This window comes from Ornithorhynchus anatinus, chromosome 3 (assembly GCF_004115215.2).
Source record: "Ornithorhynchus anatinus isolate Pmale09 chromosome 3, mOrnAna1.pri.v4, whole genome shotgun sequence".
Classification (NCBI taxonomy): Eukaryota; Metazoa; Chordata; class Mammalia; order Monotremata; family Ornithorhynchidae; genus Ornithorhynchus; species Ornithorhynchus anatinus.
Genome location: NC_041730.1, coordinates 113,034,911 through 113,055,305, shown reverse-complemented (window position 1 = coordinate 113,055,305; position 20,395 = coordinate 113,034,911). Strand labels below are relative to the sequence as shown.

At 43.3% G+C, this 20,395-nt stretch overlaps 1 protein-coding gene across 1 annotated transcript in view; it reads left to right on the top strand.

Moving 5' to 3' along the window:
• The window catches only part of RET (ret proto-oncogene), a 154,305-nt gene that overhangs the window by 120,788 nt on the left and 13,122 nt on the right, over window positions 1–20,395 (top strand). The window contains exons 11-16 of the mRNA XM_029061254.2: window positions 2,412–2,668; window positions 9,239–9,386; window positions 13,547–13,654; window positions 16,108–16,322; window positions 16,447–16,569; window positions 19,702–19,772. Of these exons, the coding sequence (XP_028917087.1) occupies window positions 2,412–2,668; window positions 9,239–9,386; window positions 13,547–13,654; window positions 16,108–16,322; window positions 16,447–16,569; window positions 19,702–19,772 (922 nt within the window). The remainder of the gene's footprint in view (window positions 1–2,411; window positions 2,669–9,238; window positions 9,387–13,546; window positions 13,655–16,107; window positions 16,323–16,446; window positions 16,570–19,701; window positions 19,773–20,395) is intronic.

Genomic DNA, 20,395 nt, shown 5'->3' with positions numbered 1-20,395 from the left:
GGACTGTGATCCCTAAATGGGGCAGAGACCAAGCTTGATCTGATGGTACTGTTTCTTCCCCAGCACTTAGCACAGTGTTTGGCAGATAGTGCTGAACAATTATTATCATTATTATTATTAGTGTTACCATTATTACTGGTTTTGCTAAAGTAAAAGGGAAGCAGATTTTGTCCAAACATGACAACCCTGCCCTGGGTGATCTTACTTTTGTATCGTGCATGGTGCTTGGCCAGTTTTTGGGGGACAATTGAACTTAGAAAACCATATTTTTTTCTGAAAAACTGCACGCTAACCTATTCCTGGAAAAAAAAAGGTGCTTGAATCCAGGACCTATTAGGAAATCTGCCACTTTTCACAGTACAGTGTGACAGTGACCTGAACCGAGAAGCAGCGTTGCCTAGTGGATAGAGCACAGGCCTGTGAGTCAGAAAGACCTAGGTCCTAATCTCTGCTCTGCCACTTGCCTGTGGTGTGACCTTGGGCAAGTCATTTTACTTCTCTGGGCTTCAGTTACCTCATCTGTAAAATGGGGATTTAGACTGTGAGCCCTAAGTGGGATAGGGACTCTGTCCAACCCAATTATCTTGTATCCATCCCAGCGCTTAGTTCAATGCCTGGCACATAATAAGTGCTTAACAATACTGCAGTTTTATTATTGTTATTATTACCTTGCACAGGTGTGAGCACTGCATTCTAACCATTAGTATAGTTGAAACATAATGGACATATTCCATAGAAATATTCCAAAAAAAGTTTGTTGCAGTGATACTTATCAGGTAAGCAAGTGAACAGCGTGTGAAATTCTTGAATTAGAGCTCCTTCTTTCTCTCTTCCTGAGCCTCCCTTTCAGTGCTGGTTCTCCAAGACATGAAATGACCAAAGAAGGGTGCAGCAGGAAAGGGGGAAAAGGAGGTGGAAAGATCAACCGGGGCCCTGGCTAATCCACAAACGGGATAACCAACCCCAATATACATGAGATTTGACTTCATATGAAGTGAAGAAGATCCCCCATTTTCTCTCTTCCTTTGTTGTCGTTGTCTTATGCTGTCGAGACGTGTCCCACCCATAGCGACACCATAGACACATCTCTCCCAGAACCCCCCATCTCCATCTGCAGTCATTCTGGTAGCGTAGCCGTAGAGTTTCCTTGGTAAAAATCCAGAAGTGGTTTACCATTGCCTCCTTCCGTGCAGTCAACGCGTCTCTGCGCTCGACTCTCTCCCGAGCTACTGCTGCCCTGCGCGGGTGAGTTTTGAGTTGTAGCAGATTGCCCTCCCCTCGCTAGCCACTGGCCACGCTAGGAATGGAATGGTTAGGCCTCTGCTTGACTCTCCCTCCTGTAGTCATGACTGGTAGAGGACTGGAAACTCTCCAGGGGCGACCCTGAGAAGGGTCTCTCTTCCTTTACCCCGTCTTTTTAGGCCTTTGCAGTCAGAACTCATTTTTGTTGTAGGCAATGCTGCAGAAATACATTATAGTACAAACTTCTTTCCCTTGGGATTTCAGCAGAGAAGGTACCACAGAAGCTGTGCTGAATTCTCCCCGTATTTCAGACACTGCCCCAAGCCAAATGTGCACCAAGTTCTTAGGATTAGCTAACATTTTAGGGCTGCATCTCAGAGAAGCAGCATGGCCTAGTGGAGAGCCCCACGAGGGTATCCTGACTACCTTGTATCTACCCCAATACTTAGAACAGTGCTTGGCACATAGTAAGTACTTAACCAATACCATTATTATTATTATAGAGCACAGGCCTGGGAGTCAGAAGAACCTGGATTCTAATCCTGACTCCACCACTTGTCTGCTGTGTGACCTTGGCCTAGTCACTTAACTTCTCTGTGCCTCAGTTAACTCATCTGTAAAATGGGGATTGATTGGGAGCCTCATGTGGGACATGGACTGAGTCCAACCTAATTAGCTTGTATGTATTCCGGCACTTAGTACAGTGTCTGGCAAAGAGTAAGTGCTTACCAAATACCACTAAAGAAAATATAGGGGCCATAAAATAATGTTTTAAATTTTATGGGCAGCAGGGAATTTTCACCTTGCGCAAGCATTATAAACATCATTCCAACTCCACATTCTCTTGGTCTGAGGTGCTTGGTAAATGCACTCCCCTCTCCATGAGAAGTTTTCCTGGGATTTGCTCGGTCACCGGTTAAGACACTAGCTCCCCCTGACCCTAAAGGGAAACGCTTTCCTTACGAGGTTTCCCTCATCCCTTGGACCCTGATATTTGCTCCTGTGGAAAGTGATTGCTAAATGTGTCTGGGTATAATGACCGTGGCCGGCCTGGGCCTCTTAGAAGCACTGAGGGAGAAAAGAGGGGAGGGCAAGGAAGGCCAGAGGAAGAAGCCTGCAGTCCTTGTAGGGGCAGAGGGCCCTGAGTCGTTCTGTCCCTCTACCCACAGAGGCACTGTGTGACGATGTCTGCCGGACGGTAATCGCAGGCGCCGTCCTCCTCTCCTTCATCATCTCGGTGCTGCTCTCGTCCTACTTCATCCACCGCTACCATAAGAACTCGCCCAAGCCACCCATCGCCTCAGCGGAGATGACTTTCCGACGCCCCGCGCAAGCCTATCCCATCAGCTACTCTTCTTCTAACGTGCGACGGCCCTCTCTGGACTCTCTGGAGAACCAGGTGTCGGTGGACACTTTCAAGATCCCTGTAAGAGTTTTAGCGGGAAGGGAACCCTCGGGGGGGACAGGGAGGGGAGGGGGCAGGATTTAGGGGTGACTCATTCTTACCTTTGGGATGTGAAATGTCCTCATTCGTCCTACACAGAAAATAATACCAAAATGGTCCCTGGAAACTGGTTATGTGCAGAGGTTTGGAGATCATTCGGGAATGTGTCTGTTTATTGCTGTAGTGTACTCTCCCAACAATGTACTAACAGTAATAATAATAATAATAATGATGTTATTTGTTAAGCGCTTACCCAGCGCCAAGCACTGTTCTAAGTGCTGGGGTAGATACAAAGTAATCAGGTTGGACACAGTCCAACCTGAGGCTCACACTCTTCATCCCCATGAGGTAACTGAGGCACTGAGAAGTGACTTGCACAAGGTCCCACAGCAGACAAGTGGCAGAGCCGGGATTAGAACCCACGACCTTCTGACTCCGAAGCCCATGCTCCTGCCACTAGGTCATGCTGCTTTCCTTGTACAGTGCTACCGCACGCAGTAAGCACTCAATAAATAAGATTGAATTAGCGGTATTAATTGCACACTGACTGTGGGTAGAGCTCTGTATTAAGCGCTTGGGAGAATACAGTATAACACTTTCCCCCTCGAGACTGTAAACTGGTTGTGGGCAGGGAATGCATCTGTTATATTAAGTGTACTCTCCCAAGTGCTTAGTACAGTGCTCTGCACACAGTAAGCATTCAGTAAATAGAGTTGACTGACAGTTGGTAGACACATTCCCTGCCCACAAGGTGCTTACAGTCTGAGGGGGAAGCGGACATTAAACTAAATTAAAGATCTATACATAAGTGCTCTGGGGTCGAGGGTACAGATCCAAATGCAAGGGTGACGCAGAAGGGAGTAGGGGAAATGAGGGCTTAGTTGGGGAAGGCCTTGTGGAGGTGATGTGATTTTAGTAAGGCTTTGAAGGTGGGGAGAGTGATAGTTTGTTGCTTTTGATCGGGGAGGGAGTTCCAGGCCAGAGGGAGAATGTGGTGAATATTCCTTAGTATTTTTAGATTTGGAATCTGGAACAGATAACTGTACTGTTCCCTGGTGACTGTGGGAACAAGGCCGTTCTCCTCACTAGCCTGGGTGTTTGCTCCCTTGCTGTTGACAGTGTGCAAATTATTGAGCGTTCCTTCAGTGGGAAAAGAAAGCCTTTTTTAGGAGCATTTCCCTCTGAGTCCAAGGGGAATCAGGCTAGAATTGCAGAAGGGGAGAGAGCTCATTGTGTTGTGGAGAGGAGTTCCGGACAAGCCTCAGTTTCCCTAGTGATGGGTTCACTGAAGTGTCCACTGGGATGTGGAATTTCTGCGGCTTTGTCATTCAAATGGATCCGACTTTCATTTTCCTAGTGTTCAGGACAGAATATACTAAGGAGGCAGATAAATTGAAGCCAGCTGAATGTGTCATGTACTTCCCACCTAAAAGCTGTAGCATATGGGTAGAAGAATGAGTTGTATATTGTATGGTCAGTCTAATATATATTAGCTTGAAAATAACAATATAGAGGGTTTTGGCCTAGCTTTTTCAACAATCTTTAAAAAAAGCCTTTTGGCTTGCAAGTGTAGCATTTAGTCATCCTTTTTCCAGGGTTCCTGGATAATTTGGTACCGATCAAGTAGTCAGTAGGTTGTATTTATTAAACAGTTTTACTGTGTGCAGAGCACTGTATTAAGCTCTTGGGAGGGTACAGAATAACAATATAGCACATTCCCTGCCCAAAATGAGCTTACGGTCTAGAGGGGAAGATAGACATTATTATAAATAAATAAATTACAGTTATGTACATAAGGGCTGTGGAGCTGCGAGGAGGGGTGAATAAAAGGAGCAAGTCAGGGCGATGCAGAAGGGAGTGGGAGAAGAGGAAAGGAGGGCTAGTCCTAGAAGGCCTCTACTTAATCAAGGAAGGCCTCCTGAAGGAAATCTGCAATTTGTTTTTTTCAGTATTATTGCCAATCCCCAAGTGATTAATAGAGTTAGCACTCATCCTCCCCATATTCTGTTCATTTATCTGGGACATTTCTAAAAACAAACCCATTGCGAATTGCTCCTGAGCTCAGGCAAGTAACCAATCTCTCCTGGATGTTTGCATGGTAATGGACGACCTCTCGGATAAGACAGAGAGCCGTACTTAAGTTTTAAAATGCAACAAGGTGGAAATTGATCAGACCGTTAGGGGAAGGGGAGACCAGAGTCACAAACCCTGCAGGATAACATCTGGAGCTAATAATTAATGGCAACCCCATCTTTCTGAATTTCCTTTGCATATGTCATCTCTTCCTGAGATGCTCAGATGCTCATTCTCTTTCACTCACATTAGGTTCTTTTCTAATAATTGTAATCATCATCATCACTTACATGAGGTTTTTTAATAATAATAATTATTATGATATTCATAACCTTGGGCAAGTCACTTCACTCCTTTCATTCAGTCAAATTCATTAAGCACTTACTGTCAGCAGAGCACTGTACTAAGCGTCTGGGGAAGTACAATACAACAATAAACAGCGTGCCTCATTTACCTCATCTGTAAAATGGGGATTAAGATTGTGAGCCCTTTGCGAGACGTGGAGTGTGTCCAACCTTGTGCCTACCCCCGGGCTTAGTAGTAATACTAGTAATATTGATGATGATGGTATTTGTTAAGCACTTACTATGTGCCAGGCACTGTTCTAAGTGCTGGGATAAATACAAGGTAATCAGGTTGGACACAATCCCTGTCCCACATGGGGCTCACAGTCTTAATCCCCTTTTCACAGATGTGGTAATTGAAGCTCAGAGAAGTCAAGTGATTTGCCCAAGGTCACACAGCAGACAAGTGACAGAGCCAGGATTAGAACCCATAACATTCTAACTCTGAGTCCCGTGCTCTATCCACACAGTGCCTGACACGTAGTAAGTGCTTTACAAATACCATTAGAAAAACAAAATGTAAAAATGTGTGGCCTAGATCTAAAAGGCAGAAAGTTCAGGAGTCCTCCAGGCATGAAGCAGCATTGGGAAGCAGCATGGCGTAGTGGGAACAGCTCAGGTCTGGGAGTCAGAAGGTCATGGGTTCTGATCCCAGCTCTGCCACTTGTCTGCTGTGTGGGCTTGAGCAAGTCACTTCACCTCTCTGTGCCCCAGTTACCTCATCTGTAAAATGGGGATTAAGACTGTGAGGTCTAGGCAGGATGGGAACTGTGTCCAACCCAATTTGCTTATATCCACCCCGAGCGCCTGGTACATAGTAGGCCCTTAACAAATAACATTATTATTATTATTATTAGAAGCCTGGTGTTTTGGTTTTAAAAAAATTATAATTGAAGAGAGATATTATTAAAAATCATCAGTTTTCTTTTGGTTGTAGAGGGGTTTGTCCTGGTCCCTAAGAACTGAAAGGTGTTTGTGGAAGGGTGGCCAAAAGGACCTAGTTTACAGAAACACTATCCTCTTGTGTGTTGCTAAATGCTGGGTCTGTAGTACTTGGATGGCAGATATTAGTGTCTTGCTCTCTATTTGCTTTAATTTTTCAGGTTGTTTATAGGTCTTGGTAGCAATTTGAAGCATTTCATAACAGACGGCTAGCTGTGATGAGGTCTCGAAAAAAATCCAGACAACTTTTAGGGAGGTGGTGAAATAAACAAAAAACACTTAAGTATTAAACAGCATGTCCTAATGGAAAGATCCCGGGCCTGGGTGTCAGAGGACTTGTGGTCTGGCACCAGCTCTGCCACTTGTCTGCCGTGTGACCTTGGACAAGTCACTTAATTTATCTGTGCCTCAGTTTCTACATGTGTAAAATGGGATTGCAGTATCTGTTCCACCTCCTACTAAGACTATGAGGGACAGGGACTGTGTCCTATTTGATTATCTTGTATTTACTCCAGCATTTAGCACAGCGCATTGCATGTACTCAGCACTTAAATACCACAATTACTACTATTAGTGCTGTAATAAATGTGCATTCTCTGAAGTTTCAGAGATTTCTCTGAAATTTTTTTAAGGTATTTGTTAAGCGCTTACTATGTGTCAAACACTTTTCTAAGTGCTGAAGTAGGTACAAGTTAATTAGGCCAGATACAGTCCATGTCCCGCATGCGGATTACCGTCCAAGTAGAAAGAAGAACAGGAGAACCGAGGCACAGAGAAGTTAAGTGACTTGGCCAAGGTCACACAGAAAGCAATTGACAGATTGGGGATTAGAACCCAGGTCCTTCTGACTTCCAAGCTCTTGCTCTCTCCACTAGGCCATGGTGCTTCTCTTCAAGTAAATGCCACAATTGGATATATTCTTGAGGTGCAGTTAGCCAACCTGTCCAATTCAACTATGAGATCAAAGAAATGTATATGCCTGCAATTAGAGGAGTGTCCATCTCTCTCTTCTACAGTGGTCCTTGGGCCAGGGACATATTAATGGTGTCACAGCATGAATAGTAATACTGAATAGAGTTCCTCTTTGAGCCAAAGCATGGCATAACCACTAATGCCGGAGCATATTGATGTTAATGGTTTAGATAATGGTTATTGCCAAAGTTCATTTATGGTGTAATTTTACATTCTCCAAGCAGTTTGCACATACCAGTGAATCCAGGGAAAATCCTATGTCAGCCAGATGAAAATGAGTTATGGTTCAGGACTACCCAAGAATACTAACTGGATAATTTACCTCCAAAATGTACTTTGACTTAAAATGTATTTTTCAGGTGAAAGTGTGTTTTTTTCCCCAAAATATCTGGATTGTTTGCTTAATTCAGAGTTGTGTAATTGAGAATCAGTTAATCAATTTTATTTATTAAGTGTCTACCTATATACAGCACTGTACTAAGTACTTGGGAGAGTACAAAAGAGAAAGTAGACATATTCCATGCCCTCTAGGAGTTTCCAATCTAGCGGGCGAGACAGAAATGAAAATAAATTGCAGGTGTCTACGTACGTGCTGTGGGCATGAGGGTGGCGTGAATAACAATCAGTGGTATTTACTGAGTGCTTAGTGTGGGCAGAGCACTGTGTTAAATGCTTGAGAGAATACAATACAACAGAGTTGGTAGACATGTTCCCTGCAGAAGGGAGAGGGAGTGGGGAAAATTAAGGTTTAGTTGGGGAAGGCCTCTTGGAAGAGATATGATTTTAGTAAGGTTATGAAGGTGGAAAGAGTGGTTGTCTATTGTATTTGAAGGGGGAAGGAGTTTCAGGCCGAGGGAGAAAGCGGGCAAGGAAGGGGTCGGTGGCAAGATAGTTTGAGGTTCAGTCGGAATTTGGCATAGACACTCAGAATGTACAGGCCGGCCTGTGGTAGGAAATCAGCGAGGTAAGGTAGGAGGGGACGAGCTGATGGAGTGCTTTGAAGCCTATGGTAAGGAGTTTCTGTTTGATGCTGAAGTGGAGGTCTACAGGAGAGGGGAGATATGGACTGAATGTGTTTTTAGAAAAACGATCCAGGCAGCAGAAATTTAGAAAGATGATCCAAGCAGCAGACTAAAATTTGGATTGGAGTGGGGAGAGACAGGACGTAGGGAGATCAGCAAGGAAGCTGATGCAGTAGTCAAGGGAGGATATGGTAATGCTTGGATAGGAGGTGTAGCTGTTTGGATGGAAAGGAAAGGGTGGATTTAGAATCAGTCGAACAATCAGTCCTATTTATTGAGCACTTATTGTGTGTACCACACTGTACTGAGCACTTGGGAGAGTACAGAATAACAGGTCTGATGGAAATGTTCCGTGCCCACAACAAGCTTACAGTCTAGCGGGGGAGACAGACAATATGAATAAGTAAATTACGGATATATACATACGTGTTGTGGAGCTGAAGAATGGGTGAATAAAGAGTGCAAGTGCAAAGGAAACCCAGAAGGGAGTGGAAGAAGAGGAAATGAAGGCCAAGTTGGGGAAGGCCTTCTGGAGGAGTCGCTGCATCAATAAGGTTTTGAAGGTGGGGAGAGCGAACGTCTGTCAGATACAAAGAGTGAGGGGGTTCCAGACCAGAGGCAGGATGCGGGTGAGAGGTCCGTGGCGAGGTAGACGAGATTGAGGTTCAGTGAGTAGATTAGCAGGAGAGGAGCGAAGGGTGCAGGCTGGGTTGTAATAGGAGAGCCGTGAGATAAGGCATGGGGGGGGCAAGCTGATTGAGTGCTCTAAAGCCAATGGTGAGGAGTTTCTGTTGGATGCATAGGTGGATGGGCAGCCACTGGAGGATCTTGAGAAGTAGGGAAATATGGACTGAACGTTCTTGTAGAAAAATGATCCTGGCAGCAAAGTGAAGTGTGAACTGGAGTGGGGAGAGACGGGAGGCAGGGAGGACAGCAAAGAGGCTGAGGCGGTAAAATTTTAAAAGCTAAAATTACTACAGAAAAGTGAATAAATCCTGACTGTTGAATTCATAAATATAAGAAAAGTATAGTTCAGTATCAGTTCTGTGACTGGTGATTTGTTTTTAGTTTTTCAACTGTTTCACGGGCTATCACTTCACAAGTTTACTCTTCTTCCATTTTTTTTTTTTTACTCCTCTCCCAATTCTCTTCTCTTTCTTCCTTCTCTCTCTACCCTATTTTCCACTCCCTCACTTCAGGAAGATCCAAAATGGGAGTTTCCTCGGAAGAACCTGGTTCTTGGAAAAACTCTTGGGGAAGGCGAGTTTGGGAAAGTTGTCAAAGCTACAGCCTTCCGACTCAAGGGAAAAGCTGGCTACACCACCGTGGCTGTGAAAATGCTGAAAGGTACAGTGCAGAGTTCAAAAGATCTTGATAAACAGGCTTAAAGTATAAACAGATTGACACGATTCTCAAGATAAGGATGGTTTTGAGACAGGTCCTGCTGCTAAATGCTAGGGGTCTGGCTACATTTCTTGTGATCATGTATTTTTATTTTAAGATTTCCCGACTGAAGGGAATTCAAATAGTGCCATGATGATGATTGAAGTCACAGTTTCCACTGGCCTGGGCTCAGAATGAGCGAGGAAGCCTCAAAAAGACTTCAGATGGGTTTACGGTTTATTTTACTTCTATTTGAGTTGGATCGGGTTTGGCTGTGTTCGTTTTTAAGTAGGTCACACTTGTGCTGGCCGCTGTTCTCGTTAATTCATGATGGCTGACCACTATTGTAGACAAACAGCACACCCAGACACCTTTGGCTTGGTAAACACTCCATTATATTGTTTGAAATCCAAACCAGGGCTCCCTTTGGGAAGGAACATTTATGAATCATGCAAGCAAATAAAGGTGAAAGCTTAAGATTCTATTAATTGCTTTTATGCTTCTAAAGGGCTTTATGAATATATGTGTATATACGTATCTATAGATATTATTATATAGCTGTCTTTTGTTTTTGAAGATCGCCCTGCAACGGTGAGGCCTTACCCATGCCTGCAAGTGGCGTTGAAAATACGGATGTGTGACCAATATTCTTTTCTGCACTGTTTGCATATTGTTTGCTGTGCTGATCCAGTTGTTTCATAAATGGCTCGTCTCTGTTTTCAAGCCTACCTCCTGTAATCCCGATCTCCACAAAGCCTCTGCTCAATAATAATAATAGTAATAAATATGGTATAGATTAAGCACTTACTGTGTGCCACGCACTGTTCTAAGTGTTGGGGTAAATACAAGTTAATCAGGTTGGACACAGTCCGTGTCCCACTTGAGACTCACACTCTGAATCTTCATTTTACAGACAGTCTTAATCCCCATTTTACAGGTGAGGTAAGCCCAGAGAAGTCATGCGACTTGCCCAAGATCGCATGGCAGACATGTGGAGGAGCCGGGATTAGAACGCAGGACCTTCTGACTCCCAGGCCCGTGGTCTACCCACTAAACCGCACTGCTTCTCATGGAAATCAAACCTTCTCCCAGATAGTCTCTGTCTGCTGCAGTGATGTCCCAGAAATCCACCGCTATGCTTCATTGCTTGAGACTGGAAGGCTGAAGTTAACGTTGATGATTGCTAACAAATATTTGGCACATTTGCAGAGCAAAGTAGACTATGGCCATGAAACTTCACAGTCCCTTGAGGTCTGAAGAGTTTTTTCCATCTTTTAGTACTATTACCCACTGTACCGAAATCTCTCTTGACACTATCTCGGATTTTGGAGCCAATATGATGTTCCTATCCAGACCCTTATAGAAATATTCTTTCCCTTTGTTGCTGTCTGTCAGTGTCGGAGCTTGTGTACTATTAATAATAGTCAAATGCTTTTGCTTTAGAAGCAGGCTTAGAGTTTTCAGCCTCTGGGAAGGTTTGGGAAGCCAGAGCTCAAGGGCTGACTTCTTGTAAAACCAACTCCTGGATGATACCACTCCGCGGAGAGGAAGCCTCTTCAGGAGGTGTCCCCACATCTGTATCTCTAAATTGTCTTTCATCCAGCAGTGTGAAGCAGTGTGGCCTAGTGAATCGAGCATGGGCCCAGGAGTCAGAAGGGCCTGGGTTCTAATTCTGCCTCCACCACTTGTCCGCTATGTGACCTTGGGCAAGTCGCTTCACTTATCTGTGCCTCAGTTTCCTTACCTGCAAAATGGGGATTAAGACTTTGAGCCCCACGTGGGACAGGGACCATGTCCAACCCAATCACCCTGTATTTTCCCCGACGCTTAGTACAATGCCTTGCACATAGTAAGCACTTAGCAAGTACTATGATAATGATGGTTATCAAGCATTCTAGTTCCACTGAGGGACACAATATTGAAACCGTACCTGCCAGTTCATAAGCACTGAGTGCTAGCGTTCTTTGGAGATGGCTGTTGCTACTGTCTTCATCTGGTGTCCTGATATTCCACGAAGTGAGAGTTATTTCCCTTTCCTTCTTTTCGTCAGTTTTCCATTTGTTTCTGTGCCACAAATTAAAATTCACCTGACCTGGTCTCCTAGTGAATCAGCGAGGCATAGTGGATAGAGCACAGTCCTGGGAGTGAGAGGACCTGGGTTCTAATTCCGGTTATGCCACTTGCCAGCTGTGTGACCTTGGACAAGTCACTTAACTTCTCTGTGTCTCAGTTCCCTCATCTGCTGATCAAACAGGGATTCAATTCCTGTGCTCCCTCCTACTTAGACTGTGAGCCCCATGTGGGACCGGATTATCTTGTATCTACCCCAGTGCTTAGTGCAGTGTTTGGCACATAGTAAACACTTAAATTCTACAATCATCATCACTGTTATTATTATTATTATTAGTGAGCCCAGCAATATTTAGATGAGTTTTTCTAGCTCTTTCCATATTTGGGGTGAACAGAGCATTAATGTTTTCAACTGTATCAAAGTTTTCACCAGCCAATGGGTGGTTTTGCCTGACCAGAACATCAGGATGTTTGAAAAAGTTTTACTTTAGCAGCCTTGAAGCAATGAAGCTATATATTGTCACCTGCACAATCATAATAAGATTGCTCCTCTGTTTCTGAGAACGTATTTGTAATTAAAATGCTTTCTAGTTGATGTTCAGTAGGGATCTAAACCTAAACTCAGTCCAGACTTCTTTCTAACCTTGCGATGTGAAGACTCATCACATTAAAATAATTTTCATGTTACTTTAAAGGAAATGGTAATCATTAGTAAGATGTGGCAAATACATTAGGTATTCATGATTTATTTTAGAGATTTTGCCATCTAAAAATATGGCCGAGCTCATATCTCCAAACGCGTATTTAAAAATTACCTGGTTTAATTCCAGGTGATTTAACATTTGACTTTTCATGACAATTAGCTGAGAAACAATGAATCACAGCTAGGGGTAGAGCTTGATTTTAAGCATTCTAGTCTAATAAATTTAAGTGGCATTTATAGTAATAGCACAGCTATAAATGAATTTCTGTGCAATGCACAAAGATGTCACCCTCATAAATGCTCCCTAATAAGTTGACTTAAATGAAGTGCTGTCAAGGGAATCACACTAATTGCTAGGACAAGGATTTGTTTATAGTTTATTTAGTTGTTTGACTCCTTTAATTAGTACTTGGCCACAGTAGAGTGCGGGCTATAAATAGTTTTCAGGGCGAGAAATTAAATGGTTTTTGAAGAGCTATAAATGGCAGGAGATGTAGGTAGCATAAGAGAAAAAAATACGTAACTGATATTTCACCAAACGATCCTGCCAACATCAATTCCCAGGAGGCCAGGCTTCAGCTAACCACCGGGCAACCCCAATAGCCCCAAATCTTGGCAGCTTGAGACTGCCAAATGCCCCAAGAATCCTTGGGGATTTGGGCCAAGCTAGGCAGAGTTCCCATTTTGGGAAAGGGCAGGAAGAAGAGAAAAACAAGAGAGAGATCAGGGGTGGAAATTTACTCCCTTCTGTGCTGCCGCGAGCCTCTGCTACCCAACTCCACACAACTTGGTTTGGGGCTTGGTTGCCACTGATCATTACTGCTCACTGACTTCCTTCTCCTATCACTGCTTGGCCCTGGGGTCAATGGAGCAAAAAACTGCACCCAGGTACGGTCTCTGTAAGCACTTGTTTTTCAGAAGTTTGGGTATTTGGGTGGCGAGAAGTCATGATGGCAGGTCGATTACAAATCCTATTTTAAGGTCACAATACCAAAAAAGATTCCCTTTTTAAGATGCTGTAAAACTCAGGAGTATATAGGGTACTAAGTGCCTAATAATAAATAATAATAATAATACATTAGGCACATAATGCCTAACAGTGCCCAACAGATACCGTGATGATTGTGATTATTATTGGCCTCAACTCTTCCCCAGATCCTTGTGATTATTTTGTTGCTGCCGTTGGAAGGTTATTGATTTCTGGAGAGGTTATAGACATTTCACACAGAGATATAGAAGTGGGTTTCGTGTCTCTGTGCGATGCTTCTCTTTAAGACCGCCAGGAAATGAAGGGGGTGGAGCTTCCGGAGGGAATCGTCTTGTAACCTGCTCTGTTTACAATGCTTTCCAGAAAATGCATCCCAGAGTGAACTCCGTGATCTGCTGTCAGAGTTCAACCTCCTGAAACAGGTCAACCATCCACACGTCATTAAACTCTACGGAGCTTGCAGTCAGGATGGTAAGGGTCCACGGCCCAGAGGAGATGCAAGGGGGATAAAGTCAAGAAAGGAGATGAGAAAACGCCTCTGAGTTTACTTGGAGAAAATGGGAGTCAGTCCATCGTATTTACTGAGTGTTTACCATGTGCAGAGAACTATGCTAAGTGCCTGGGAGAGTACATAACAACAATAAACAGACTTAATCCCTGCCCATAACTAGCTTATAGTCTAGAAGGAGATTAGAGGGCTCGGGAAGGGAGTCCTGTTCTCTCTTTTCAGTCTTTCAGTCTCTCTCCATAAATAAATAGATATGCAAATACCATGCACATATGTGCTTATAAATACATCTTGGCACTTCATTTGTTTTTTTTTAAAACTATTTTTTCACAGACTCTTGGCTTTGACATGCCTTTTCCAAAGTAACTGAAACAAAGAAGTTATTTCATAATTTTAAGATGGGTTGCTCTGTTTTTACAGATGTTTTTGATCACTCAGCAGTTTTGGTGACTTTTTTTAGCATGTACACAAAGAGCTTTTTTTATGCAAGAGCTACAGTATTTCAGTTTGCACAATAAAACTGGTTCAGCCAGCTGTGTTTTCATCCACACTCTATTATTTAGCTGGACACCCAGCCGCAGTTTTGGCTCTCTGCCTAAAATATATGGTGTGTTAGCTACGTACCATCGATGCATGTATTACCGTTTCCTGCAAAAAAGAAAAAAAAGGATGAAATAGCTGATAGCCCTATCAATTTCATATAATCCATTTTATGGGGAGGCTAGAAGGCCCAAGGTATGCATTTCTTTATAATTGTCTTCAGACCTTCATGCAGTATGACCAGATGCGGTATGATACGATGATAGAATTGAACTCATACCTCTCTCAGAATGCCCCCAAATTAGCACGTGCTCCAGTAAATTCTATTTAAACCATCTGTTCTTATCCAGTTCGTTCACACTCGCTCTCTCATTTATGGGAAATAACTTAGCTAGTTGTTCTCAAGAAGGGTCAAGGAAACTACAGCATGGACTGATGGAAAGAGCAAAGGCCTGAGAATCAGATGACCTGGGTCCTAATCCCGGCTCTGCCACTCTCCTGCTGCGTGACTTTAGGCAAGTCGCTTAAATTATCTCTGCCTCAGTTTCTTCCTGTATAAAATGGTGATTCAATACCTACTCTTCTTGTACTTAGATTGTGAGCCCTATGTGGGACAGGAACTATCCCTTATCTCATCTCTATCCCAGATAATATAGTTCTGGACACATAGTGAGCATTTATCAAATACCACAGTTATTATTCTTTTCCTAAAGAAAAGAACTGAGCAGAATAATGCAATGTAGCATTTGTTTCACGTGGACTTAGCCCACCCCATATTCACTGACTCAGAAAACTTCCCAGCAGAGTAAGTTTGGTGGTTGAGACAGCATATTTTGTGTGTCTCATTCAGTCACTAAAAAATGAACGTAATAATGCCTCATGACACTCTTTTTGTGTAGCTGCAATAGAAAATGTTGTGGAGTAAATAAAGACCACGCACGGCAGAATGATAAAATAAAAATTGACAATCTGTCCCTTAACTTCTCGCTTCCCGGTCTACAGTTTGTTTAGGCAAAACTGTCTGGAAGCCTGCAGTATATGCTGCTGATGAAAGGGTCGCTCTCAATCATGGGACTATTTAGAACAGTGAAAGATTATACCTTTATGTAATGGTGATCATTCATAAATCCCAGTACTTGCTAGCATTAATTCTTTCTCTGCTTCTTTGGAGTAGAGGTGGTGTCTTCATTTTTCAGGGATAAGTAACCGAAAGGTTAAAATACAATTATCTTAAGCCAGGTGATTAAGTTGCTGCCCCTCAGGAAACACGGTACCACACTTAACCCAACTAGGGAGAGCATTAGAATTTTTGAATCTTCCTTTTGGTCTTGGGTTAGAACAACAATTAATAGCTTTCCTTAAAGTCGTTATCTAAGTCATTTCCTCTAAGTCATTCATTATCGTGAGTCCCACACAGGGCTCACAATCTAAGTACAAGGAGAGAAGGCATTGAATCACCATTTTATACAGAAGAAACTGAGGCAGAGATAATTTAAGCGACTTGACCAAGGTCACGCAGCTGGAATTGTGAACCCTGCTTTTGGTTCAGTGCAAAGAGCACTGGTTCAGAAATCAGGAGACCTGCCCATTCTGCCTTTAGCTGGCTGACATGTCCTTCTGCAGTGTGCTGCACCCCTTCCCAACAACTCAGTCAGTGCACTCTATGCCCCAGGGGGAACGGAACTGGCAGGTCCAAAAGTGTTTGAGTGGGGCCATGCAAACCACTAGCACTAGAATAGATTCCTCTCCGGAAGTTATGCATCCTAAAAGCTTATTTTTTCTCCAGCCTTTTTTACTCCAGTGGGCCCTAGCTCATTTTTCTCCCCTCCCTCATTCACCCTGTCCTCCTCACCAACATCTGTTCTTTTGCATCCAGGGCCTCTCTACCTGATTGTGGAGTATGCCAAATACGGCTCCCTTCGGAGCTTTCTCAGGGAAAGCCGGAAGGTGGGGCCCAGCTACGTGGGCAGTGATGGCAATCGGAATTCGAGCTACTTGGACAACCCTGATGAGAGGGCACTGACAATGGGAGACTTGATCTCATTCGCCTGGCAGATCTCTCGAGGAATGCAATATCTTGCAGAAATGAAGGTAGCATGCCAATGCGCCGTCCTCCCCTGGTCGGTGATAGAGCTGTTATTCAAGTGATATTTATGCTGATCCTTCCTTAGGGATAATCCCTGCTCCCGTTCAACTCTGATTGTTTTCTTCTCAGCTGGTTCATCGTGATCTCGCTGCTAGAAACGTGCTGGTGGCAGAAGGACGTAAAATGAAGATTTCAGATTTTGGCTTGTCTAGGGATGTGTACGAAGAGGACTCCTATGTCAAGAGGAGCAAGGTGTGTTTCTCCGTTACCGACCTGGTCAATGCTAGGGTGGGAGTTGCTCTTGGAGGTGGAGTCCACAAAATGGGTGTGAGACTTAAAAGGGGACCACTGGGTTAAAAGGGAGTCAAAGAAAGAAAAGTAAAAGAAAAAAGGTAAATAAAAAATGTGGAATGTCCTAAGGAGTGAGAGAAAGCCCAAACTGCTTCTTCAAAGCTCGATTCTCCTGATGAATTTGGCATAATAATGATAAACCGCTGTGGAAACTAGCTTAAGAAAGTTGAGGCCTGTAGTTACACGTGGCCAGTCATCAGGAAGAGGAGAAAGACACCACTATTTTTCTGTTTGTTCCCCTTGCCCTTTTCAGCGTTACCTGGAAAAAGTTACATTTTGCCCTTTTGAAATAACCTTTCATTCTCTGTCAATTGTAAAGAAAATACTTCAAAATGTATTCTGATTTCCTTCAAATGAATTCTTAGCTAGTGTTTATATTTTTATCATTATTACTTTTGAAGGTCACCTAGTGCCATAAAAAAATTCACCTCTCATCTTCAGCTCTTCATTTTGCTTCTTCAGAAAAGGTCATTTTTTTTTTTTTGTTTTTGTGTAATTATAGCAGTTAGCTGAACAAGAAGCTGAAATAAAATCAACAGGAGATTGTGACTCATTCTATGCAGAAAGCTGCTAAATTTGCTTAAAGTAGAGGTGAGCTTCAGTGTCGGGGGCCTGAGAGCCCCGATCAATCATTCAGTGTATTTATTGAGCACTTACTCTGTGCAGAGCACTGTACTAAGAGCGTGGGAGAGTACAGGGCAAGAGTTGGTAAGACACTGATCCCTGCCCTCAAGGAGTTTACAGCTTAGATGGGGAGAGACCTACGTTCTAATCTAATTATGGGAAGCGGCATGGCATAGTGGCTTGAGCACAGGTCTGGGAGTCAGGAGGTCATGGGTTCTAATCCTGGCTCTGCCACTTGTCTGCTCTGTGGTCTTGGGCAAGTTACTTCACTTCTGAGCCTAGGTTACCTCATCTGTAAAATGGGGATTAAGACTGTTAGCTCCATATGGGACAGGGACTGTGTCCAACCCGATTCACTCCAGTTCTTAGTACAGTACCCGGCACATAGTAAGTGCTTAACAAATACCGGAATTATTATTATTATTATTATTATCCTTACAGCAATTCCCGCTTTGCCCCATCTCTGCTGTGTGACTTTGGGCAAGTCAATTCACTTCTCTGTGCCTCAGTTACTTCATCTGTAAAATGGGGATTAAGGCTGTGAGGCCCATATGGGACAGAGATTGTGTCCAACCCGTTTAGCGTGTATCTACTTCAGCTCTTAGTACAGGGTCTGGCAATAAACACTCAACACATACCATAAAAAGAATAGAGAAATACACGGAGATCTCCCCCAAATTCTAGAATTTTTACAGGTTGCTGAGTCCCTTCCTTTCTCAGAGGCAGCTACATTTTCAGAGTTGCATACTTCTGCTGTCCTCAGAAGTCATGGGGAAAATCCCAGTTAACACTGACTTTCCAGTGTAACCAAATTCATTTTTCTTAAGGCTCTTCCCTTCAGTGTCCATCTTAGTCATCATCTCTTATTGAAGGAGATGAGCTCTGATTCAAAAGTTCGTGAGAGGGAGAAAAATGGAATGAAAGTAATCAGTAAAAAGGACGATTAACCTAGTACATCTCTAACCGCACCTCACTAGTGGCAAAGTAGGCCAAACATCAAAGTTCTAGTATTTCATTGTGTTGATAAAAGATGGTAACAGAGCAAAGATAATGGAATAATATAAAATGTGTTTTCAATGTTGCCAGGAGCCAGGCTTTTATCATCCACAAATACCAAGGTCAATATTTCACTTCCTTCGGGCCCTGCTTATGACTAGCTATTTCAAAAAAGCTAAAGGGGGAATATGAAATTGTGGTTACCAACTGACTACACAGCAAAATGAAGAAATTCTTCCCATTGACAGAACAAGTCCATCCATCAGTTCAATTTAAAGGGAAGCTATAGTTATTGCAAAATGTCAGTAGAAAAAAATTGCATTTCAATCCAAGGGAAAACTGCTTCCATGGGACAAGCTGGTTTCACTGGGGAAACTGGAAAACCAGGTTATTCTGAAGGCATCCCAAGTGGAAACTGAAGTTCATTGCACTGAGTTTTAAAAAAAGACATTTTCAAATAGGAGACTTTGGAGGGTACACTGTTTAAGTAACCTATTGTAGTTGTTCTATTTACTGCTAATATAATCTGCTCACACTTCTGTGAGGTACTTCTGTTTTACAAACTGGAGTTCCAGGGTTGGATTCATTCCTCAGAGAAGTCTGAGCAAATATTCATAATCCCGGGCCATTGGGTGTGATTTAAGGGGATGGGGTGGCAATGGGATGAGATGTGGTCCTCTGACAAAGGAGCCCCACCCCCTGCCCGCTTTTTCCTAGTTTCCCCCTACCAAACCCTCCCTACAGTTAGAAATGAGAGCTGGGTATTTGCCGAGCTTGAGTAGGCTATCTTGAGTGCATTAACCCCCAAGGAAGGAGAAGGCATGTGGGCTCCCCTTCCCAGTCCAGGGAGAAGGACCAGAACACCTGCCAGAGATGGGAGAGAAGAGAGACCTGGCCTTCTTCTCTGTAATCCATACTTTTACTTCACAGCTAGGTTACAGCAGGGCCAGAACCGGGAGGCTACATTCCCCAAAACACACCAAAGTGTGAGAATTTAGGGTAAATACTACAATGCTGCCAGGATTTCTAACACCCTCTTGGTATTACTACATGGGTAGATCCACTTTCATTGGTAACCATAGCTCTTTTTTCTCACTCATTCCCTCTCTGTTTTCACTCTTCCGGACATTCTGCTGGTTATTATTTGGCTTTTCTACTGCCTAGCAACCAACCTCGTTTATGAGAAGGCTATGAATGCCCTTGGCTATCACAAATACAATTTTAGCAGGGATCCACTTCTGAAATGCCTCTGGGAGGAGAAAGCCTAACTGGGCTTTCAGAAATCATTTCCCTGACTTCTAGATGTTCTGCTCCATGTGTCTCGTGGTTAAATCCAAACCAGGTTTACCAGGTTTTTTTTCTCTTGTTGATATATCTTTGCCTTGAATGTTTTAATATGGTTGTTCCCTTTAGGGTCGAATTCCTGTCAAGTGGATGGCGATTGAGTCTCTTTTTGATCATATCTACACTACCCAAAGTGATGTGTAAGTGTGTGTTTTTATTTTCCTCTCATTGGAAATAATATGTTCATTTCATACATATGCACTAACCACACAGTGTGTTTTAATCAAAACAATCACAAATTTCAAGCCTGAGATGAGTCGTGAATGAAAGAGTGTCGGTGTCCAATCTGCTCAACTTAACCTAGTTGATGGAAAGTTTGACAGTTGACACATTTTCCATCCTGTCGGAGGTACAGTCATGACTTCCCTTTCACCTGCTGGGTAGACGTGGGAGATGAGAAGGCCAGATACCATATTGTCTGGGCAGTGAGAGAAGGGAAGAAAAAAAGATGCCAGAGATGGAAGCCTATATCCAAGGGGAGGGACCGTGAGAGACGCATGGGACATTTTTGGAACCAGTAACAGTCTTCCACTTCCCCCACCAGTTGCAGCTGACTACAGTCCATCGGTGGTATTTATTGAACAATCAGTGGTACTTATTGAATGCTTCTTATGTGCAGAGCACTGTACTAAACACTTGGGAGAGTACAGTAGAACAGAATTGGCAGATATGTTCCCTGCCTTTAGTGAGCTTACAGTTTAGAGGGGGAGACAGATTAATGTGAATAAATAATTTACAATATGTAATATAAAGATATGTAAAT